Here is a 16,727-nt window from a genome sequence, read left to right on the forward strand (position 1 = left end):
TATTGTTTGCGCAAGTCACTGATAGGTACAACTAAAGTTTCATTATGTTTTACTTGTAGGAACTATCCCAGCCAGTCCCAGAAATTTGCTACCACATGAAGATCTTTAGATTATAGAAGAACGCCTCTGTGTGTCAGGGATCTACATCGCTACACAGGCCAGTTCAACTCAATGACAAAAATACACCATATCTTATGCACTGAGTTGAATGCCGATCTTTGATCTAAATATAATGTTGGATATTTTCAGAGAGGGACGGAATCTTTCAAAGAGGTGACTTACCAATGATCAGGACTTGAGACTGATGAATAAAAGTTTAAAAGTGGTGATGTGTATCTGTGGTGTGATGCACAACAGTCTGACTATCATTGTGAAAGCCATGCATCCAGTTGTGATTCAAATGATTATGATCGGTCACCTGTAAAGAAGAAATCTACGAAAAGGTATGAAAAGGAGGAGAAAGTTGGATGAAACCGGCATTTAAAGGCTTAAAGCAAAAGCATGGAGAGAAGTATTCAGGACCTCAACTACAGCTGTGGGTGAGGACTGCATGAAAGCCACCACATGCACAGGTGCCCATGATAACTAGTCATGTTGTAAAGAAGGGCAAGAGTTGTTGACAGAAGCACTTACCAATGCTTCAGTTGCTTTTGCAAAGGTGTTTTCTTCATTGCCTGTCCATGGTAGTCAACCTTCTAGTACAATAATGTCATCCTAAAGTTTGCAGAATTGCATATGAATCATCTTGAGCAGCTTAAGTACTTATGGAAGACAGGGTATTGAGTTTCTAGAGCAGAAGCAAGTGATACCAGATGATCTTAGAAATATATATATATACACTAGGTCAACTAGACTATGTGTGCTGATCAGTTTTTGTGATTAATTTTGTTTATATTTAGGACAAGAAATATCATATACATATATGCTTGCTGTAAGAATTGTCATGTGTGTGTATATGCCTGTTGTAATTATGGACTCAACTTTTCATGGAATTTTACATACTTTGCAATGTTTCTATACATTCTGTACACCTCTGCTAGTCACAGTGGCTAACAATCCACTTTCTGTCTGTTGCAATTGTTCACATTGTACCTTTTAAATTTAATTATAAATAACAAGCATCTCTCAAAATTACTTTCACAGCAGGCTACTTGTGCTGCACAAAGAGCATGCTAGCCTATTATTTCATGAATAATAAAGTTCAGGAAATGGTTTCGGTGAAGCGAATAGGCCACTTAAGTGAACAAATTACTTTTGTAGAATCCCTTATGGAAAATACATTGGCTTAGTTTTACATAGCCTTTTAAGAAATTCTTATGTATCCTTGTACTATAGTGGTCACCATTGGATATCAATGTCAAAAATAAGAAGCCTAACTTGTTGAATAATTTACTGTAATATCTTCCAGCATTATCAAGGTTGATCTACTGGCAGTAGGTTTATAAGAGAAAATTGAACAAATAATTATACATTGCATTTCTCATTGATACTTAGAAGAGATTTGTCTTTTCATTGCTCTTTATATAACTCTTTTCATGTTGATAATTATATGTTAAATACAATTACATCAGTAGTTTCCTAGCTAACACATAGTTAAGAATTTCAAAACACTCCCTTAAATCTGTCAATAAAGACAGAACAAACAAATAATCACACCACCTGAATAACAGCAATATATATATGAATATAAAAATATCAGCAGTATTAGCTATTAAATCAATCAACGTTGTCCTCAACTTTCTTCTTAATGTACTTGGCTCTAATTTTTGCCAACTCTGGATCATCTTCAAAGAGGATGTTTTTGGATGAGTCACCATTGTAATCCACTATGTCATCATCACAATCATTACCATCAACATCTGGTGCTTCCAAGTTCTTTCCCAAGCTGTTGTGCTTCCTATGTGTTCTTCCAGCTAAATAGTCATCTTCATCAGATGAGAACTGAGCTTCTGATGTTCTTGATCTTCTAAAACTCCAAGGTTTTTCCGAATGTCCATTGTTATACTTTGGTGGTGACCTTGATTTTGATTTACTGACTAGACCATTTTGTGAATATGGGTTATCACAAATTACGCTGTCATCATCATCTTCACCCTCCAGATCTTGTAGTTTCTTCTGGGCTAGCTTCAGTTCTGACTGTAGTGAAACATGCTCTGCTCTCAATTCTTCTAGTTCAGTCTCCTGTTGTGACAGTGCAATTATATTCAAGTATAAAATACTGGGCATGCACTTATCAACTATCAAGAGCGGCTCTAGGATTTTTGGTGACTGGTTTCTGATCAAGAAGGTAAAGACCAAACAAACAAAAAAAGGTAGTAACTGCATACTGAGAATAACTGCCCTCCACTAACTATATATTAATATCACTGATAAAGTACATAAAAATCCTTAATTATACCTACATAGCTTGCTACGTTGCTGCTCAGAACACTGTGACTGCTTTATTAGAGTAATTTACTGCTTTTTAAAGAGATTTACTGCCCTATTAGAATATCTCAATCTGAACGTGACTGGCCAGAAACCTCAGAAACCCCTAGAGCAGCCCCTGACTATATAAGCTAGCTATTGTACCTAGCTACAAAGAATAAACAAATCTATATTGCATTATATAAAAGGCAGTGGATACTGAACCAAAATTCGGTTCAATAAGCCGTACTGGCTATTTAACCGAAAGTAAAGCTTAAAACCTTTCGGTTCAGTGACCACTTCCTATATAAAATATTATTCCATTTCATTATGTACAGATGCACAAAGCTCTTTAGTTTAAATTTACTTACAGCTGTTTCTCTTTTCTTGCATTCATCAGATTCTTTCCTTTCTGCATCAGTGATGTCAGCACGTAGTTCACGGATTTGTTTCTGTAGTCTAATAAGACACATCACATTGGAGCCTATAGGTTTAATAGCTGTTACTCACTTGCGAACCATATCTGATTCAGCTCTAGAGTTGGCTGCTTCACCTTCCATTTTCTCCATCAGTGCCTTGAGACGATGTACCTGGGCCTGAATTACAAAAGATCAGAGAGATATGTAAAATTCATCAAAATAATATGCATGTGCAAAACATATACCTCTAATCTCCTATTGGAAGTCTGCTCAAATTCCAGTGTTTGCTGTAACTCTCTGACCTGCACAAAATTGATAGAAGAATTACTCAACACATCAAACTACACACATAGCCAGGCACAACTTAAATTTACCACTGCAGTGCATACCTTGAATTCAGAGTTATCAAAGGAGGCAGTCCTTGCTCTGCTGTGTTCCAGGTTTGATATAGTGATAGTTAGTTCAGAAATTTTCTTCTCAGCCTCTTCCTTCTTATACTGCACTTCTTGTAGTGCATTCTTCAACTCTACTAACTCCTTCTGAAGTGCAGTCAGCTGTTGAGACAATATATTTTGACCAATGATTAGTAGTCGGTAACTTGTTGATACTAACTTGATTTAATTTTGTCTCTTTTTCTGATTTAATCTGCTCCATTTCATCTTGATCTTCTTCCAACTGCTCATTAAGTTTTGACTTCTCATGTTGCAGTTTACTAACTTTAGACTCAAGCTACAAAAGTGTATAAATACAACAGTGGACATTGCTTTTATACTTTGTGATGTGTTTTGTAGTGTGAGTGTGTGCTGTATGAGTGTGAGTGTACAAGTGTGCACAAGTGATGCGTGTACACATGCTAACTGTCCATGTGTCATTTAGTTGCAATGGGGTCGTTGTGGAACTTCAAGTTTTGTGTACCTGATCTATGAGAGATGTTACCGTCTCCTACTCTTACCTCAGGAAGATTTACAGGTATCTTTCTTCATTTGGCAGCAATAGTAGTGTTTCACACAGCTGCCAAAAGCTTCTGTTTTGTGTGTGCACATGTTGTGTGTGTGTGTGTGTGTGTGTGTGTATGTTGTGTGTGTGTGTGTATGTTGTGTGTGTGTGTGTGTGTGTGTGTATGTTGTGTGTGTGTGTGTGTGTGTGTGTGTGTGTGTGTGTGTGTGTGCGTGTGCATGTGCCTGTGCGTGTGTGTGTATGTTGTGTGTGTGTGTGTGTGTGTGTGTGTGTGTGTGTGTGTGTGCATGTGTGTGTGTGTGTATGTTATGTGTGTGTGTGTGTGTATGTGTGTGTGTGTGTGTGTGTGTGTGTGTGTGTGTGTGTGTGTGTGTGTGTGTGTGTGCATGTGCGTGTGTGTGTATGTTGTGTGTGTGTGTGTGTATGTGTGTGTGTGTGTGTGTGTGTGTGTGTGTGTGTGTGTGTGTGTGTGTGTGTGTGTGTGTGTGTGTGTGCATACATGTGTGCATGTGTACACGTGTACATGTGTAGGTAAGTGTTGTGTGCATGTGTGTACTCATACGACATGGGCTGTAACTGTTCTGCATTTTTAATAGTGAACTAAGTCTTTGTAATCATGTGGAAAAAATTTAAATATTTCAAAAAGAATTTTCCCTCTACCTTCCCCTAGAGCAAGCATCACTATTACCTCCATCTTCTTCTGTATTAGTTCATCATTCTGAACTTGCAGCTCATCATAATCATTTTGTAGTCTCCTGTGTTGCTTATGGACTGCCTCTTCTTTCATCTGAGCATCTTCCAACTGCATGCGTAATGTCTTCATCATGTCAGAAGATTTTTTTGAGTTCTGTTCATATTCTAGTTGTGCTTGTACATCAGATATAGTGGCTGGACTATTTGATGACTCTGAAAATGAAGAGCTGAAGAAGACACATTCCCTCCTGCATTCTTTATTTGCCTGAAGTGGAAACCATGATTACATATGCATTAACTGACTTTACCACTGTAAATAAGGTTAACAGACAAGGAAGCCTGTGTATGGTTTGGGATCAGATGAAGTAGATAGAACCCACAACCAATAGCAAGTAAGTACCATTGCACATGCGCACTTAACCCCCAAAAATGTGCATATAGTGCTAGCACATCCCAAGTAGCAGAAGTGCATGCAGGCCAAGTTGACGTAGGATGTTAACGTCCTACGTCAACTTGGCCGGTCAAGTTTATGATATCACAAACTTGACCGCCCCACTCTTATTCACAGTTTGGTTGGTTTTGATCACTTTATTATTGTAAATGTGTATAGGCAACCTCAAAGCCCCTCTGCATCTGCCTTTGGGACTTATTTTATGCTTATCTTTAACTTTACTACAGGTGAATCTAAGATTCCACATGTGCTCACACTGGCTGTACTTTGCTACACAACACACTATCATGTGTCTTAATATTACATAATGGGCATGAGTGTGTATATAAGGCAAAGTACTCTGTGATTAGTAGCAGTGTCATGATTTGCATGTAGTACTGGTGATGTGTTTGAACTGCCAATGCAAAATGGTATATATATCACACAACCTCTTTAAAACATTGTAACCTACATATTTTTATTTCAATTTCAATAAACATAAAGGAACCAACATTGCAATAAATGCAATGCTACGATGAAAACTCACTATAATAATAAAGCCACTTGGTTATTGTGCTTGCATATAGTATGTTCAAGTATGCAGGTTTCAAATTTAGCTTACTGGTATTTTATAGTTAATACAATCACCTTATTGTATAGCCATGTCATGTACACAAATCCCAAACACAGCTTCAGGACCTCATTATTTGAATCCATACTATTAATGCCACAATTTTGTCAACAGTTTTACTCTATATTTTACACACCTTTACAGCTGCATGTTTCTCTTTCAAAGCATTTTCCAGTTGGATCTCAAGGCTCTTCATCTTCTTGTTCATGGTGGACTGAAGTTGCTCCATTTCTTCATCACGAGCTTCCATCTCTTTCTGATGCTGTAACCGATGTGTCTGTAGTGACAACTCTAGACGAGACTTGATCTATATAAACAATACATAACTAACAGCACTCGGTGTCTAGCATTATGCATCAGTTTCAGGGACAGAGGATTTGTTGTTACTAACTTAGGTATGGAGTGCAAGCAGAGGGTCTGAGGAGCCATGCTGTAGTGATTTTAGTTTATATGTCACCAGAATTAATGTGTAAGCAAACCAGAAATCGATTTAGCATAAGTAGATTAGTTAAGCTATCTGCAGTGTAACCATGTCAACTTTTAGTTTTGGCAAAAGTCTTAGTACTGCATACAGCAGTTTACTGCTGACACTTGGAGGAGGCATGCTACAATGGTAAGATATACCAGTTGTAGATTGAGAGGCATGTAGTTCAATTTAAACTTCATTGAGAAATTGTAACTTTCTTCTCTTCTAGTTCCCATGTCTCTGGAGTTTTCACCTTCTTGAAATTATTGTTGAAATCCAGTTTATTGATTTGTTAACTACCCATGTGTGCAGCAAGAAATTACAGTATAGCTTGTGTATAATGGTTACTTTTGGACCAGGGGATGGTGGCTGTTAAAAGGAAAAACCTGCATAAGGTGGTCAGCAATATTGTAGTGGCTATGACTATTATAAAAAGGAAAATTACTATTATTAGGAGGTTCCAATATTCTGACCACAATAATCAGTACACAAAGTTTAAAGCTGTTCACTGTAAAGTGTTAATAATAATAATAATAATAATAAAAGTAAGCTTAATATGAATGCTCCTAATGGCCATTTATATAACACTTTTAAACAATGAAGCCAGATAGTTTATTGAAAGGCAGGAAGTGTAGTAATTGCATGCTATTTGAAATGGTGTCAAATGTCAGTCATGTAGTCACTGAACCAGCCGCTGGACCACTATAACTGCTCGTAATTTGGAAGTGATGGTAGACCGCTGTATGAGAGTTGAAGTTTTGTAATTCAGAGGTGAATCCTTGACTGGCCATTATTTTCATTAGACAGGTTACCACTTAATGCAGACCACAATGGATACATTATATGGGAAAGCATTTGGAATCTTGCAACAACAGCCATTATACAAAGGTGAGTGCTTACAGTAATTCAGGTGATCAGGTTCATATGTATTATAATCACATCATGGGTGGCAAATGGGCCTCTCTCTTGGTGTCCCTACAATCTGGTCAAAATTATAATTTATAAAGAGCCACAGATCAATAATAGAAAAGTCAAATACTCTAATAGAAAAATCAATATGGGTCTGAAAATTAGTTTCAAAAGGTTTATCATATGATGCTCCCACTCCTGGAAGTTACTTCAGTGAGCATGTGTACATTCCTAGCAACATGGATGTGTACAATCTACTGGTACAAAACACCATTAAATGGATTTCTGATAGTACACCTTTCTAACAATGAGAAATCACAAACAACATTATTATGCTCAGCAGTGGCAGGAAGACTCTCAAGATTCCTAGAGAATCAGCACAACAGCTAGTGAAGGGGATATTGCATAGAGATATCAGATACCTTTTACCAGTCTCAGATACTGAACACTCTGCAGAGATAGACTCACAGTTAGTATAGGAAATAACGTGACAGTTGCCTGGTCCAGATAGTTATAACCAAGTATTACTTCTTAGTCAAAAATATAAGGTTCTGATAATGATTAATGAACCTAATGAATGTTAATTAAAAGTTACACCAATAATTTGGGACAGTCATGATTGGAGGACTCCACTCCTTCCTAACTACAGGGTCTTGCAGAAGTTATCAAATGATGAGCTTGGTGTCAAAACTGGCTATTTTCTAATCAGAAATGCACAACAGAAAAGTTCACTGCACGCATATGTTAAATTCTCCCAGGAGACAAAACCAACTAGGATTGACTGGTTTACAGAAAAGGAAAGTGAAAACAGCATGTATAGGTAGGCCATAAATTGCTATTTACCTGTTCTAAGCTCTCACATCTAATGGTTACTTCATCCAGTTCATCTTTGAGTTCTTCAATTTTTGACTCCAACTCTCGCTTGGTACGTTTCAGTGAAGAAATCTGATAAGTAGAATGAATGTAGAAGATAAAACAAAGTAAACACACATGCACGCACACACGCACACACGCACACACATACGCATGCATGCACGCACTCACACACACTACCCCTTCTATATATTATACTGTTGACATGATATAGTAAAAGTGATACTTCATCCTTAATCACGTTCTTTACAGAATATTCAGCCACACGAATAATTCAATAACATAGTTGTTACACAAAATGCTAATTGTATCACTGTGGTAATTTAAGGCAAATATCTGCAAGGTTGGAACAATTAATGTTATGCATCTGTATATCTTTCACATGCATGATTAACGAACTTGGAAACACAATAATATTACAGCAAACATCAGTAGGAATTTCCAGCTGATCTAGCCAGTTGAGATTTTAATGGTGTTAATGACATTCTCAATAGTATGAAGTGATGATAGTGACACAGTAGTAGATTAATGTATTAATCAGTTCTTAGAGTATTCTTAGTGTAAAGACTGCTCTATATTGGAATATTAACATTACTGATCATTAATTTTTAAAGTCACACTTCTGGAAAACTTAGAGATTCCCTTGCCCCATCACAAAGAGTGATGAAAACATGAGGCAATAATTATGATTTGCAAAGGGTATAGTGACTAATACACAAAGCAAGCAGAAATGTAGCCCTTACCTCAGCTACACTATCACTGCTGGCCATACTAGTTTGTTCCAGTTCATCCTTGTCTCCTTTTAGTTGCTGGTTCTCTGACTTCACTGCCTGTTAAACCATTAAAATATTGATGTGTGGCTTGTAACAGTACTGGCAAAACACATCAAGTTGCACTTGACACAATACAGTGGTTTTGCGTAAAACACAATTAACACTACAACTACACAAAATCAATTATACTATAAAATTTTAGCATGTAGTCAATTTTTCTTAAAGAAGAACAACATGCCAAATGATTGGAGTTAGCCAACAGAAGTATTTATTATGCAGCTCACATTCAGCTCTTGTTGCAGCTGGTCTGTGTCGCCTTTAATTGTGTCTTGCTTTTTTGATAACTCTTCTTTGGCTGCGATGTGTTCTTGTGAGACTCCATTGTGGACCGCGTTTATTTCTGCATCATATGCTGACTGGCACTTAACTGAGCCACCATCACCTGTGGAGACAGTATAGCTGATGATGTGGAAAATGCACTTATGTTTATTGTCTATAATAATAATTGTTGAATTTATACAACATTGAGAAGAACTTAATAGCACACTGAAAACTGTATACATGCTGGCTAGCTTAGGTAAGCTAGCTATATGTGGTTATGGCAGAAAGAGAAAGGAAGGTTAACTCTTCTAGAGGTGTTCAAAATTAAATTGTAGGAGTAATAATCATCGCTACTAAAGTCATTGAAAAAGTCGAAAAACAGTCAAATGCTCAAAAAGAACAGCGGTTTAAAGGATCATATCGAAGCTCTGTTTGATTTGTTTATTAAGATGCTAATGCAGAATCAAAAACATCCTGCTAAGCTTCGTTACCATTGAGTTACTATTTGCTCTGTGTAAAACAGGAAATTAATGATTATTCAACAAGTCGGTAAGTAAGTACTTTAGAAGCTTGAGAATTTATACTTTATCCCAAGATGCAGCAAATTAGAAACTTAAATGGTGGGTTTTAATTGTTTTGAACATACATGTAACTTTTATTCAAACTTTCTATTTATACTCTAAAAAGCACCTACTTAGTAATTTTAATTCTGAGTAGAAATTATAGAAATGAAATGTAATAATACAAGGGAGGTCACTTACACTTGTAGCAGTCATATAGCATTGTAACTAGTATAGCCATTACTGAAGTATAGGGATTATGTGACCCATAGTATAGCTACAGGTGTAGATGACCTCCTTTGTTTCACTGCTTTTTATTTCTATGATTCCTTCTCAAGTTTAAAATTCCAATATTTCCTTACGGCTGGTGAACTCACACAGATTGCATTAAAGGAAAGAACTGTGCCAGGCATCAATTTTGTGTCCGAACATGTGCCCCAACTATCAACTAATGGAAAATGAATTGGCCATTTCAAAGAGCAAGACGAAGGCTAAGCTTTTCTAAAAGTTAATGAGAAATGGTCAAATTATATAGGAGAAATGGTACTAATTTGAAATATTCTAATAATAAAATTCAAAATAATTTCAACAAATCTCTGCTAGACCAGTGGAGAGTTTAAAATTTACCTCTTCTTCTTGGCCTATACACTGTTATCTCGTGCACCATTATGTCAAATATTCTACCATTTTCTTGGCCAAAAATATTAGTTAACTACTTTGGAGATAGATAAATGTTTCATTTGCAACCAGTGTATCTGTAAACATCCCACAAGTACTTTTCTTCTAAGTTATTAGCAACCCATGATACAGTATATAGATGACTATCAAATGTTATTCGCTCCACCATATTGATATATTGCTTTTACCATACATGCCAACTTTGTACATAACTACCTTACAAATGGCTATCATGAAATTCAATATAATCATTATGATGAGAAAACAGTGTCTACACTGTTATCAGCCTGTGTTATGATATATTGTCAAACACAAATACATATTCTTCAGCTTCTTTAGCTACCAGGATGAATTATATTCTTCCTCTAACTCAGGTGCAGGTATCTAACACCCAACCAAGGAAAATAAATGACTTTATATGCATAATTATAAACCAATCCACCCATTACACACTATAAAAACACATTACACATAATAAACACATACACACTGTGGCACATGTATAAAAATTACACAAACATGCACACACATATACCATACCATTCCCTCCAGGCTGAATGTGCTGCATCCTTTGTTTCTGTGTTACCTCACTCATGTTCCTTCTTCAGGCTATAGTATATACATCTCCTATACAACAACAACCAGTAAATGACACACTGACTACACACTGTTACCTTTAAAATGCAACATAGTAAATTAGTGATGTACTGTAACAAGCTGTTATGGGATTCTGTAATTTGAGCAATACTGTTAAAGGATGAAACTGGAACAGACTGTGCAAATGATATCTCCTTTCTGCTAACATGACACAAGTATGTAACACAGTTCAGCAAAGAAAAGCAGAAAACGCAGAACTGAGTTTGTCCTATCCATATAGCTATCTAGGACATTACATCATTGTTTAATTACGTCATACACCGTTTAATCTTTTACCTCCTAAAATTCGTTAAATCATAGATAGGGTCCGCAACGCGAAAAATCGATATCCTCCAATCAACTACCTAACTATTTTCATCTGTTAGGCTAAGTGTAACTTGAATAACACCAGCGTGGCAGCCAAGTTTGTCACTTTCTTCTGGTAGAAAACGATACAAATGTCTTAAAATCACGTGATTTTTCATTGCAGCAGTTCGTAGGGTTCTTCGTATGCCACGATATTCACTCTCAACATTGTTCAAGTAGTCTATCATCAACTCAAAGTATTGGTGGTTTGATTTTATTGGTCGGTTTCTGGTGGCAGCACGATCTGTGCAGCTTTTTGGCGACAGACAAAATGTTTCTTGCTCTGGAGCACAGGACAAGCAGAGCAGCAACTGCGCCGTGGGTCAGCAATGACCAGTACTAGGTAAAGTACCTGCATGCGGAGTATGGTTATAATTGAAGCTTGTTAGCCATCTGGCTGAGCCATCTATATGCTGAAATTCGGCCAAAATGACGCGATTTTTGCAAACAAATACCAGAATGGTTGATGCATCAATGAGACAGTCTCCAACAGCAAGGATACGAAACTTATAAACACCTAAAAATACGGCTATCTCGCCCAGTAAACGCATAGAACAGTCCAATGCATGGAATAGGCACTCAGGTGATCGATATTCAAATCTCGGAAAATACAGCCATAATCTATTCCAATTACATTAAAATCACTTGGAATCAAGTGACAATCAGTTTGTGTGCATTAGGTTCAACATCTCGATTAGCCCAGTAGTCTGAGACTCTCCTCATGATGCCATCGCAGCATAAAACACACCTGCACTGGCCCAGACCACGCCTGAGTGAACAATTAACGAAAATATTTACAAAAGGAGCACACTGCATGGCTCCTATTCAGAAATGAAAGCGATTTCATGGGTATTTCCACGATTTGAATTTCGATCACGTGAGTGCCTATTTCATGCATTGGATTGCTCTATACGTTTACTGGGCGAGATAGCCGTATTGTTAGGTGTTTTTAAGCTTCGTATCCTTGCTGTTGGAGACTGTCTCACTGATGTATCAACCATTCTGGTGTTTGTTTGCAAAAATCGCGTCATTTTGGCCGAATTTCAGCATATAGATGGCTCAGCCAGATGGCTAACAAGCTTCAATTATAACCATACTCCGCATGCAGGTACTTTACCTAGTACTGGTCATTGCTGACCCACGGCGCAGTTGCTGCTCTGCTTGTCCTGTGCTCCAGAGCAAAAAACATTTTGTCTGTCGCCAAAAAGCTGCACAGATCGTGCTGCCACCAGAAACTGACCAATAAAATCAAACCACCAATACTTTGAGTTGATGGTAGACTACTTGAACAATGTTGAGAGTGAATATCGTGGCATACGAAGAACCCTACGAACTGCTGCAACGAAAAATCACGTGATTTTAAGACATTTGTATCGTTTTCTACCAGAAGAAAGTGACAAACTTGGCTGCCACGCTGGTGTTATTCAAGTTACACTTAGCCTAACAGATGACAATAGTTAGGTAGTTGATTGGAGGATATCGATTTTTCGCGTTGCGGACCCTATCATAGATAGTATAACAAACTCAGAAACTCACCAGTGGGATATGCCTTTTGGGGTTCCGACGAGTGTAGGTCCTCTGCGCCTTGTCTTTTCTTTTAGGCAGTGGTTACTGAACCGTAAGTCGGTTCAACAACGGCGGGGCTATTGAACCGACAGTCACGTGACACTTACTAACTAAAGTTAACTTTTACAGGCCGATGAGAAGAGCCAACTAATTCTAAACAGCAAATCAAACAAATGGATGATTATTGAATCTGGTCTGCTTTAATAATCACGTGATTCATACACTTTACAACTTGTGGGATAGCTACCCGAGGGGATACCAACACGTGTTGAAGCGGGGTGTACAACGTAGTGAAGAATGGTGGAACCACGGATGGCCACGAATTACCAAGAGTTGGCAACAATTATTGTGAAAGTTGTGACGTAGTGAGTCAAGCAGGCTGCCCAATAAAGGGTTTGTCACTGATCAGAGACTCCAGGACATTAATGCTAAGTGGACAACTCCAAGGGTAATGGGAAATACTCAAGAACAGCCTACTGGGTAGTGGAAAAGGTTCAAGAACAGCCTAAATACAAGCTGTTTGTGAATTATCCCTGTGTTCATGTTGGTAAAGAGCCAAACAGCTGGTACTACCACAACAAAATGTGTTTTGACTTTTGTGTACTGACACACGTACAGTGAGATCAGTTATATAATGTATTGTATTGCCAATACAGTGGATGATAATTGTACTGTGCATAGTAAACTGGCTGCTGGATTGGTGTGCACGTGGTGTGTTTGTATCGTGTTCAGTTGAGGTGCTTGAGTATAAATTTATTGAATTTCTGTCTCTAGATGTATACTGGGATACCTGTACAACTTTGATGATAGTTTATTTGTCATGGGTTCATTCTACATGTGGGTAAGAGTTATTGCAACACTGGTAAAGATATTCTGGCAATGCCCAAATATAGCATACATGACTTTAACATATACTACAAAACAAGCTGTAAAGCGGTTGCTGCTTGGCATCCATTATTTTCAATCACGTAATCTCTACTGGGTGCTCCATTCTTAAGTTCTCACAGTCAGTTAAGTTTTAGAAGCTATAATGGATTCTGTATGTTGATGTGAATAATGAAGTTTGCACATGAATTTACTTGATGATGCATTTTATTTAGAAAACAGTTTGAAGTTCATGAAACTTTGTACAGAATCACACTTTAGTAACTGCATTGTTATAATACTGTATAGTACAAAACGTTGGCATATAAAACATTGGTAAATTTGGTGAATTGTCCTTTAGTTCACCAAAGTTTTTCCGTCCACCAAAGTATATTTCCGGCTGTCATTAACTAATGCCAATGTATAGTGACATGTAACAAACATGGTATTTTTTCATCAATAGCTAGCTATTCACCAAAGTTTTATGCCTCCAAAGTTTCCTACTATACTTTATATATACACTGTATGATATTAGTTATAATCATTTGCAATACTGTATGTAAAGCTGTAACTTATGTACTGTATATCAAATGTTCAAAATCAATTGAAATAAAATATTGTCACAGTTAACTTATACACTTGATTATTACAACTGATGTATCTTTTCCATTATACTTTGCACATAGTGTCCGTGCTTGTGTTTGAAAATCACTTCGTGTCAGCTATAGCTAGTCAAGCATCGTGCAGCTATAGTGAGTGGTAGTGTGGGATGTGTCTGATGTACTGAACAGCCAGGCCAATTATGTGGAGGTGCTAGAAGAACCTAACTGGTGCTGTGAAGTGTTAAGGTCTTTACTACAAGACCCCAGTGCACATAATGTGATGTTTGTAACATCTGATGGTAGTAGTGTTAGTGGTAACAAAGCTATATATACAATTCAGCAGTGTTCCATGCTATGTTCTCTGATAATGTTCACACCAGTGGAGAAATGGAGATATCACTTAATTCCATCAGTGGATGCAGAGACTTTTACCAGTCTTTTAAGTTACATCTACACAGGCAAGGTGGCTGTAAGCTCTGTAACATGTCTGGATATGCTGGGTGCTGCCATGCACTTCAAGATCACTACATTGGTGACAAAGTTAATCATATTCCCTCATTGGACAACAGTAATGTCATCTCCGTTGTCATACTGTGTTTAATATGCATATGCACCTTGCCACACTATGGAGTTTGTTTGTGCATGCACTAGCTAGACATGATAATTAGTAGCTATGTATGAAAGTGGACAGCGGTTAATGACATTCACTAAGTTGCCCACACTAGTAGACATCACTATACACAAAGTGATCCTAAGTTGGCATTGATACTTTCACAGGAGCAACAAACAGATAACCGACTATTTGTCAAAGGCTAGCTAGCATTGTACTAACATAATTAAATCCAGAGCTTTGTACATCTCCAGTGTCATGCATAGAAAGCCATTAATTTGCACATGCATGCATACAATATTACGCAACAGCTTGTCTCTGAATCTGAAAACCTCGGTTACACATCAGTTTCAAACTTCATGGATATGTCATAAATGTTATTTGTCTTTAATGTCTCACCAGACAATTGATGGAATGACATAGGATATGGATATGAACAAAGGCCTAGTGTCTAAACTTTATTTTTGTAACCCTGTTTGTATATCCATTAATAATAATAATTCTACACATGCAATTTCACTTAGGTATAAAGTCTGATGACTAGTACACCAAAGTAGCAGCTACAGATACTTTATAAAAGTGTTGAAAGGCCTTTCTCCATTTCTATGATATTAATATGTTTAAACAGGTTGATAAATGACAGTGTAATTTAATGTACAAACTGATGTGTATAAACATGTGCTACAATGTTGGCCAGTCAAGAGCCACCTGGCGTACAAACACAATATATAACATTCAGTACAGAACTCGAGATTTTGTCATGGAGGTACTCACAATTTGTTCCACCATGAACTTGGTAGCAGATGTTATCAACTATTACTACATGAGTGGAGGAACTTCAAGATTCAATCATCTTGTATCCTGCAATAAAATTCAAAATACACTGTTGATGTGATTAAATAGCAGACTATAGACTCTTGTAGCAGGCTAGATTTATATTATGCATTCCCGTGTTATTTTTTATTAAGCCCTTAATCCTCATAAAAGTCAACCTGTAAAGTATTACATCAGTGGGCTATGTTGCACCAACTTTTGTTTCTGAATCAGTGCTATTTATTTATGGCTGCTTACAGCTTTGCTATTGTGCCATTTGTGACTGGCTGAGCAAAAACCCATGGGCCAACTATTTTGCATTTCTCTTTAGTTCCTTTTTAAAAATTTCTCTCAATATGTTATAGTGAAATAACAACAAACATTTGGTGATTTGCTAAAAGTTTGTAATTGGTGACATTTTAATTTGGCGAAATGTTCACCATTTTTGTTACACGTAAAATTGTAGATGTATAAGTTGATGAAGCAAGCACTGCGCCATCCTTCTTGTGCTGAAACATCTACAGCTTATATTTCATGCATTAGCAGGCTGGCTACCCTGCACCTGGTTGCTTTCACAGTTGAAAACAAGTTGGGTCATCCCCCGCTTTATAAAATATCCAGGTTCATGTGTGTGATGGATCAATAATTAGTTCATGTGAAAGTGCATTAACCTAGCCCTGCTGCAGCCCCGCATCTTTAGTGAGCCACACCTACTTATAGGGATCATGTGTTACTGTCTTTAGAGCTTCACCCATTTATCAATGAAAGTATTGCAGTCTGCAATCTTACAAACGAACTAATCGAGTACAAATTCCCAGTCTATAGTCTTGCAGCACGCAGCTTCTGTCATGAGCCACACTTGTCCCACTTGCACCGTGAAGGTACGTTGTACAGCCATACTTGGCTTGGCAAAACTGACACCAATCAAAAGTTTGAACCATAGCTATGAAAATAATATTAGCAAAGTTTAAATTTGGTGGATTGGTAACGAATTGCCAATTCACTAAAATTTAGTTGTTCACCAAATTTTGTTATTATACACTAGAAGGCATACAGGAACAGCAAAGCTGTCATTTGGTACAGTGACTATATTAATCATTACGTCACGAGTGCAACAGTCTGTGGAATTGGGACTTGGATCATTGTGTTCACCA

The 16,727-nt window shown here is 37.3% G+C and overlaps 1 protein-coding gene across 1 annotated transcript; it reads right to left on the minus strand.

Moving 5' to 3' along the window:
* Positions 1 to 1,591: 1,591 nt before the first annotated feature.
* LOC136245846 (unconventional myosin-XVIIIa-like) lies at positions 1,592 to 10,767 on the minus strand. The gene is made up of 12 exons (XM_066037317.1): positions 10,657 to 10,767; positions 8,842 to 8,999; positions 8,528 to 8,614; positions 7,755 to 7,856; positions 5,673 to 5,843; positions 4,471 to 4,740; positions 3,438 to 3,554; positions 3,215 to 3,379; positions 3,071 to 3,127; positions 2,917 to 3,002; positions 2,778 to 2,865; positions 1,592 to 2,181 (listed from the first exon to the last, which is right to left on the minus strand). Exons 1-12 carry the CDS (start codon positions 10,709 to 10,711, stop codon positions 1,717 to 1,719), a joined length of 1,821 nt encoding a protein of 606 aa, XP_065893389.1. The 5' UTR covers positions 10,712 to 10,767; the 3' UTR covers positions 1,592 to 1,716.
* Between the last annotated feature and the right edge of the window lie 5,960 nt (positions 10,768 to 16,727).

The sequence above is a fragment of the Dysidea avara genome, chromosome 15 (assembly GCF_963678975.1).
Source record: "Dysidea avara chromosome 15, odDysAvar1.4, whole genome shotgun sequence".
Classification (NCBI taxonomy): Eukaryota; Metazoa; Porifera; class Demospongiae; order Dictyoceratida; family Dysideidae; genus Dysidea; species Dysidea avara.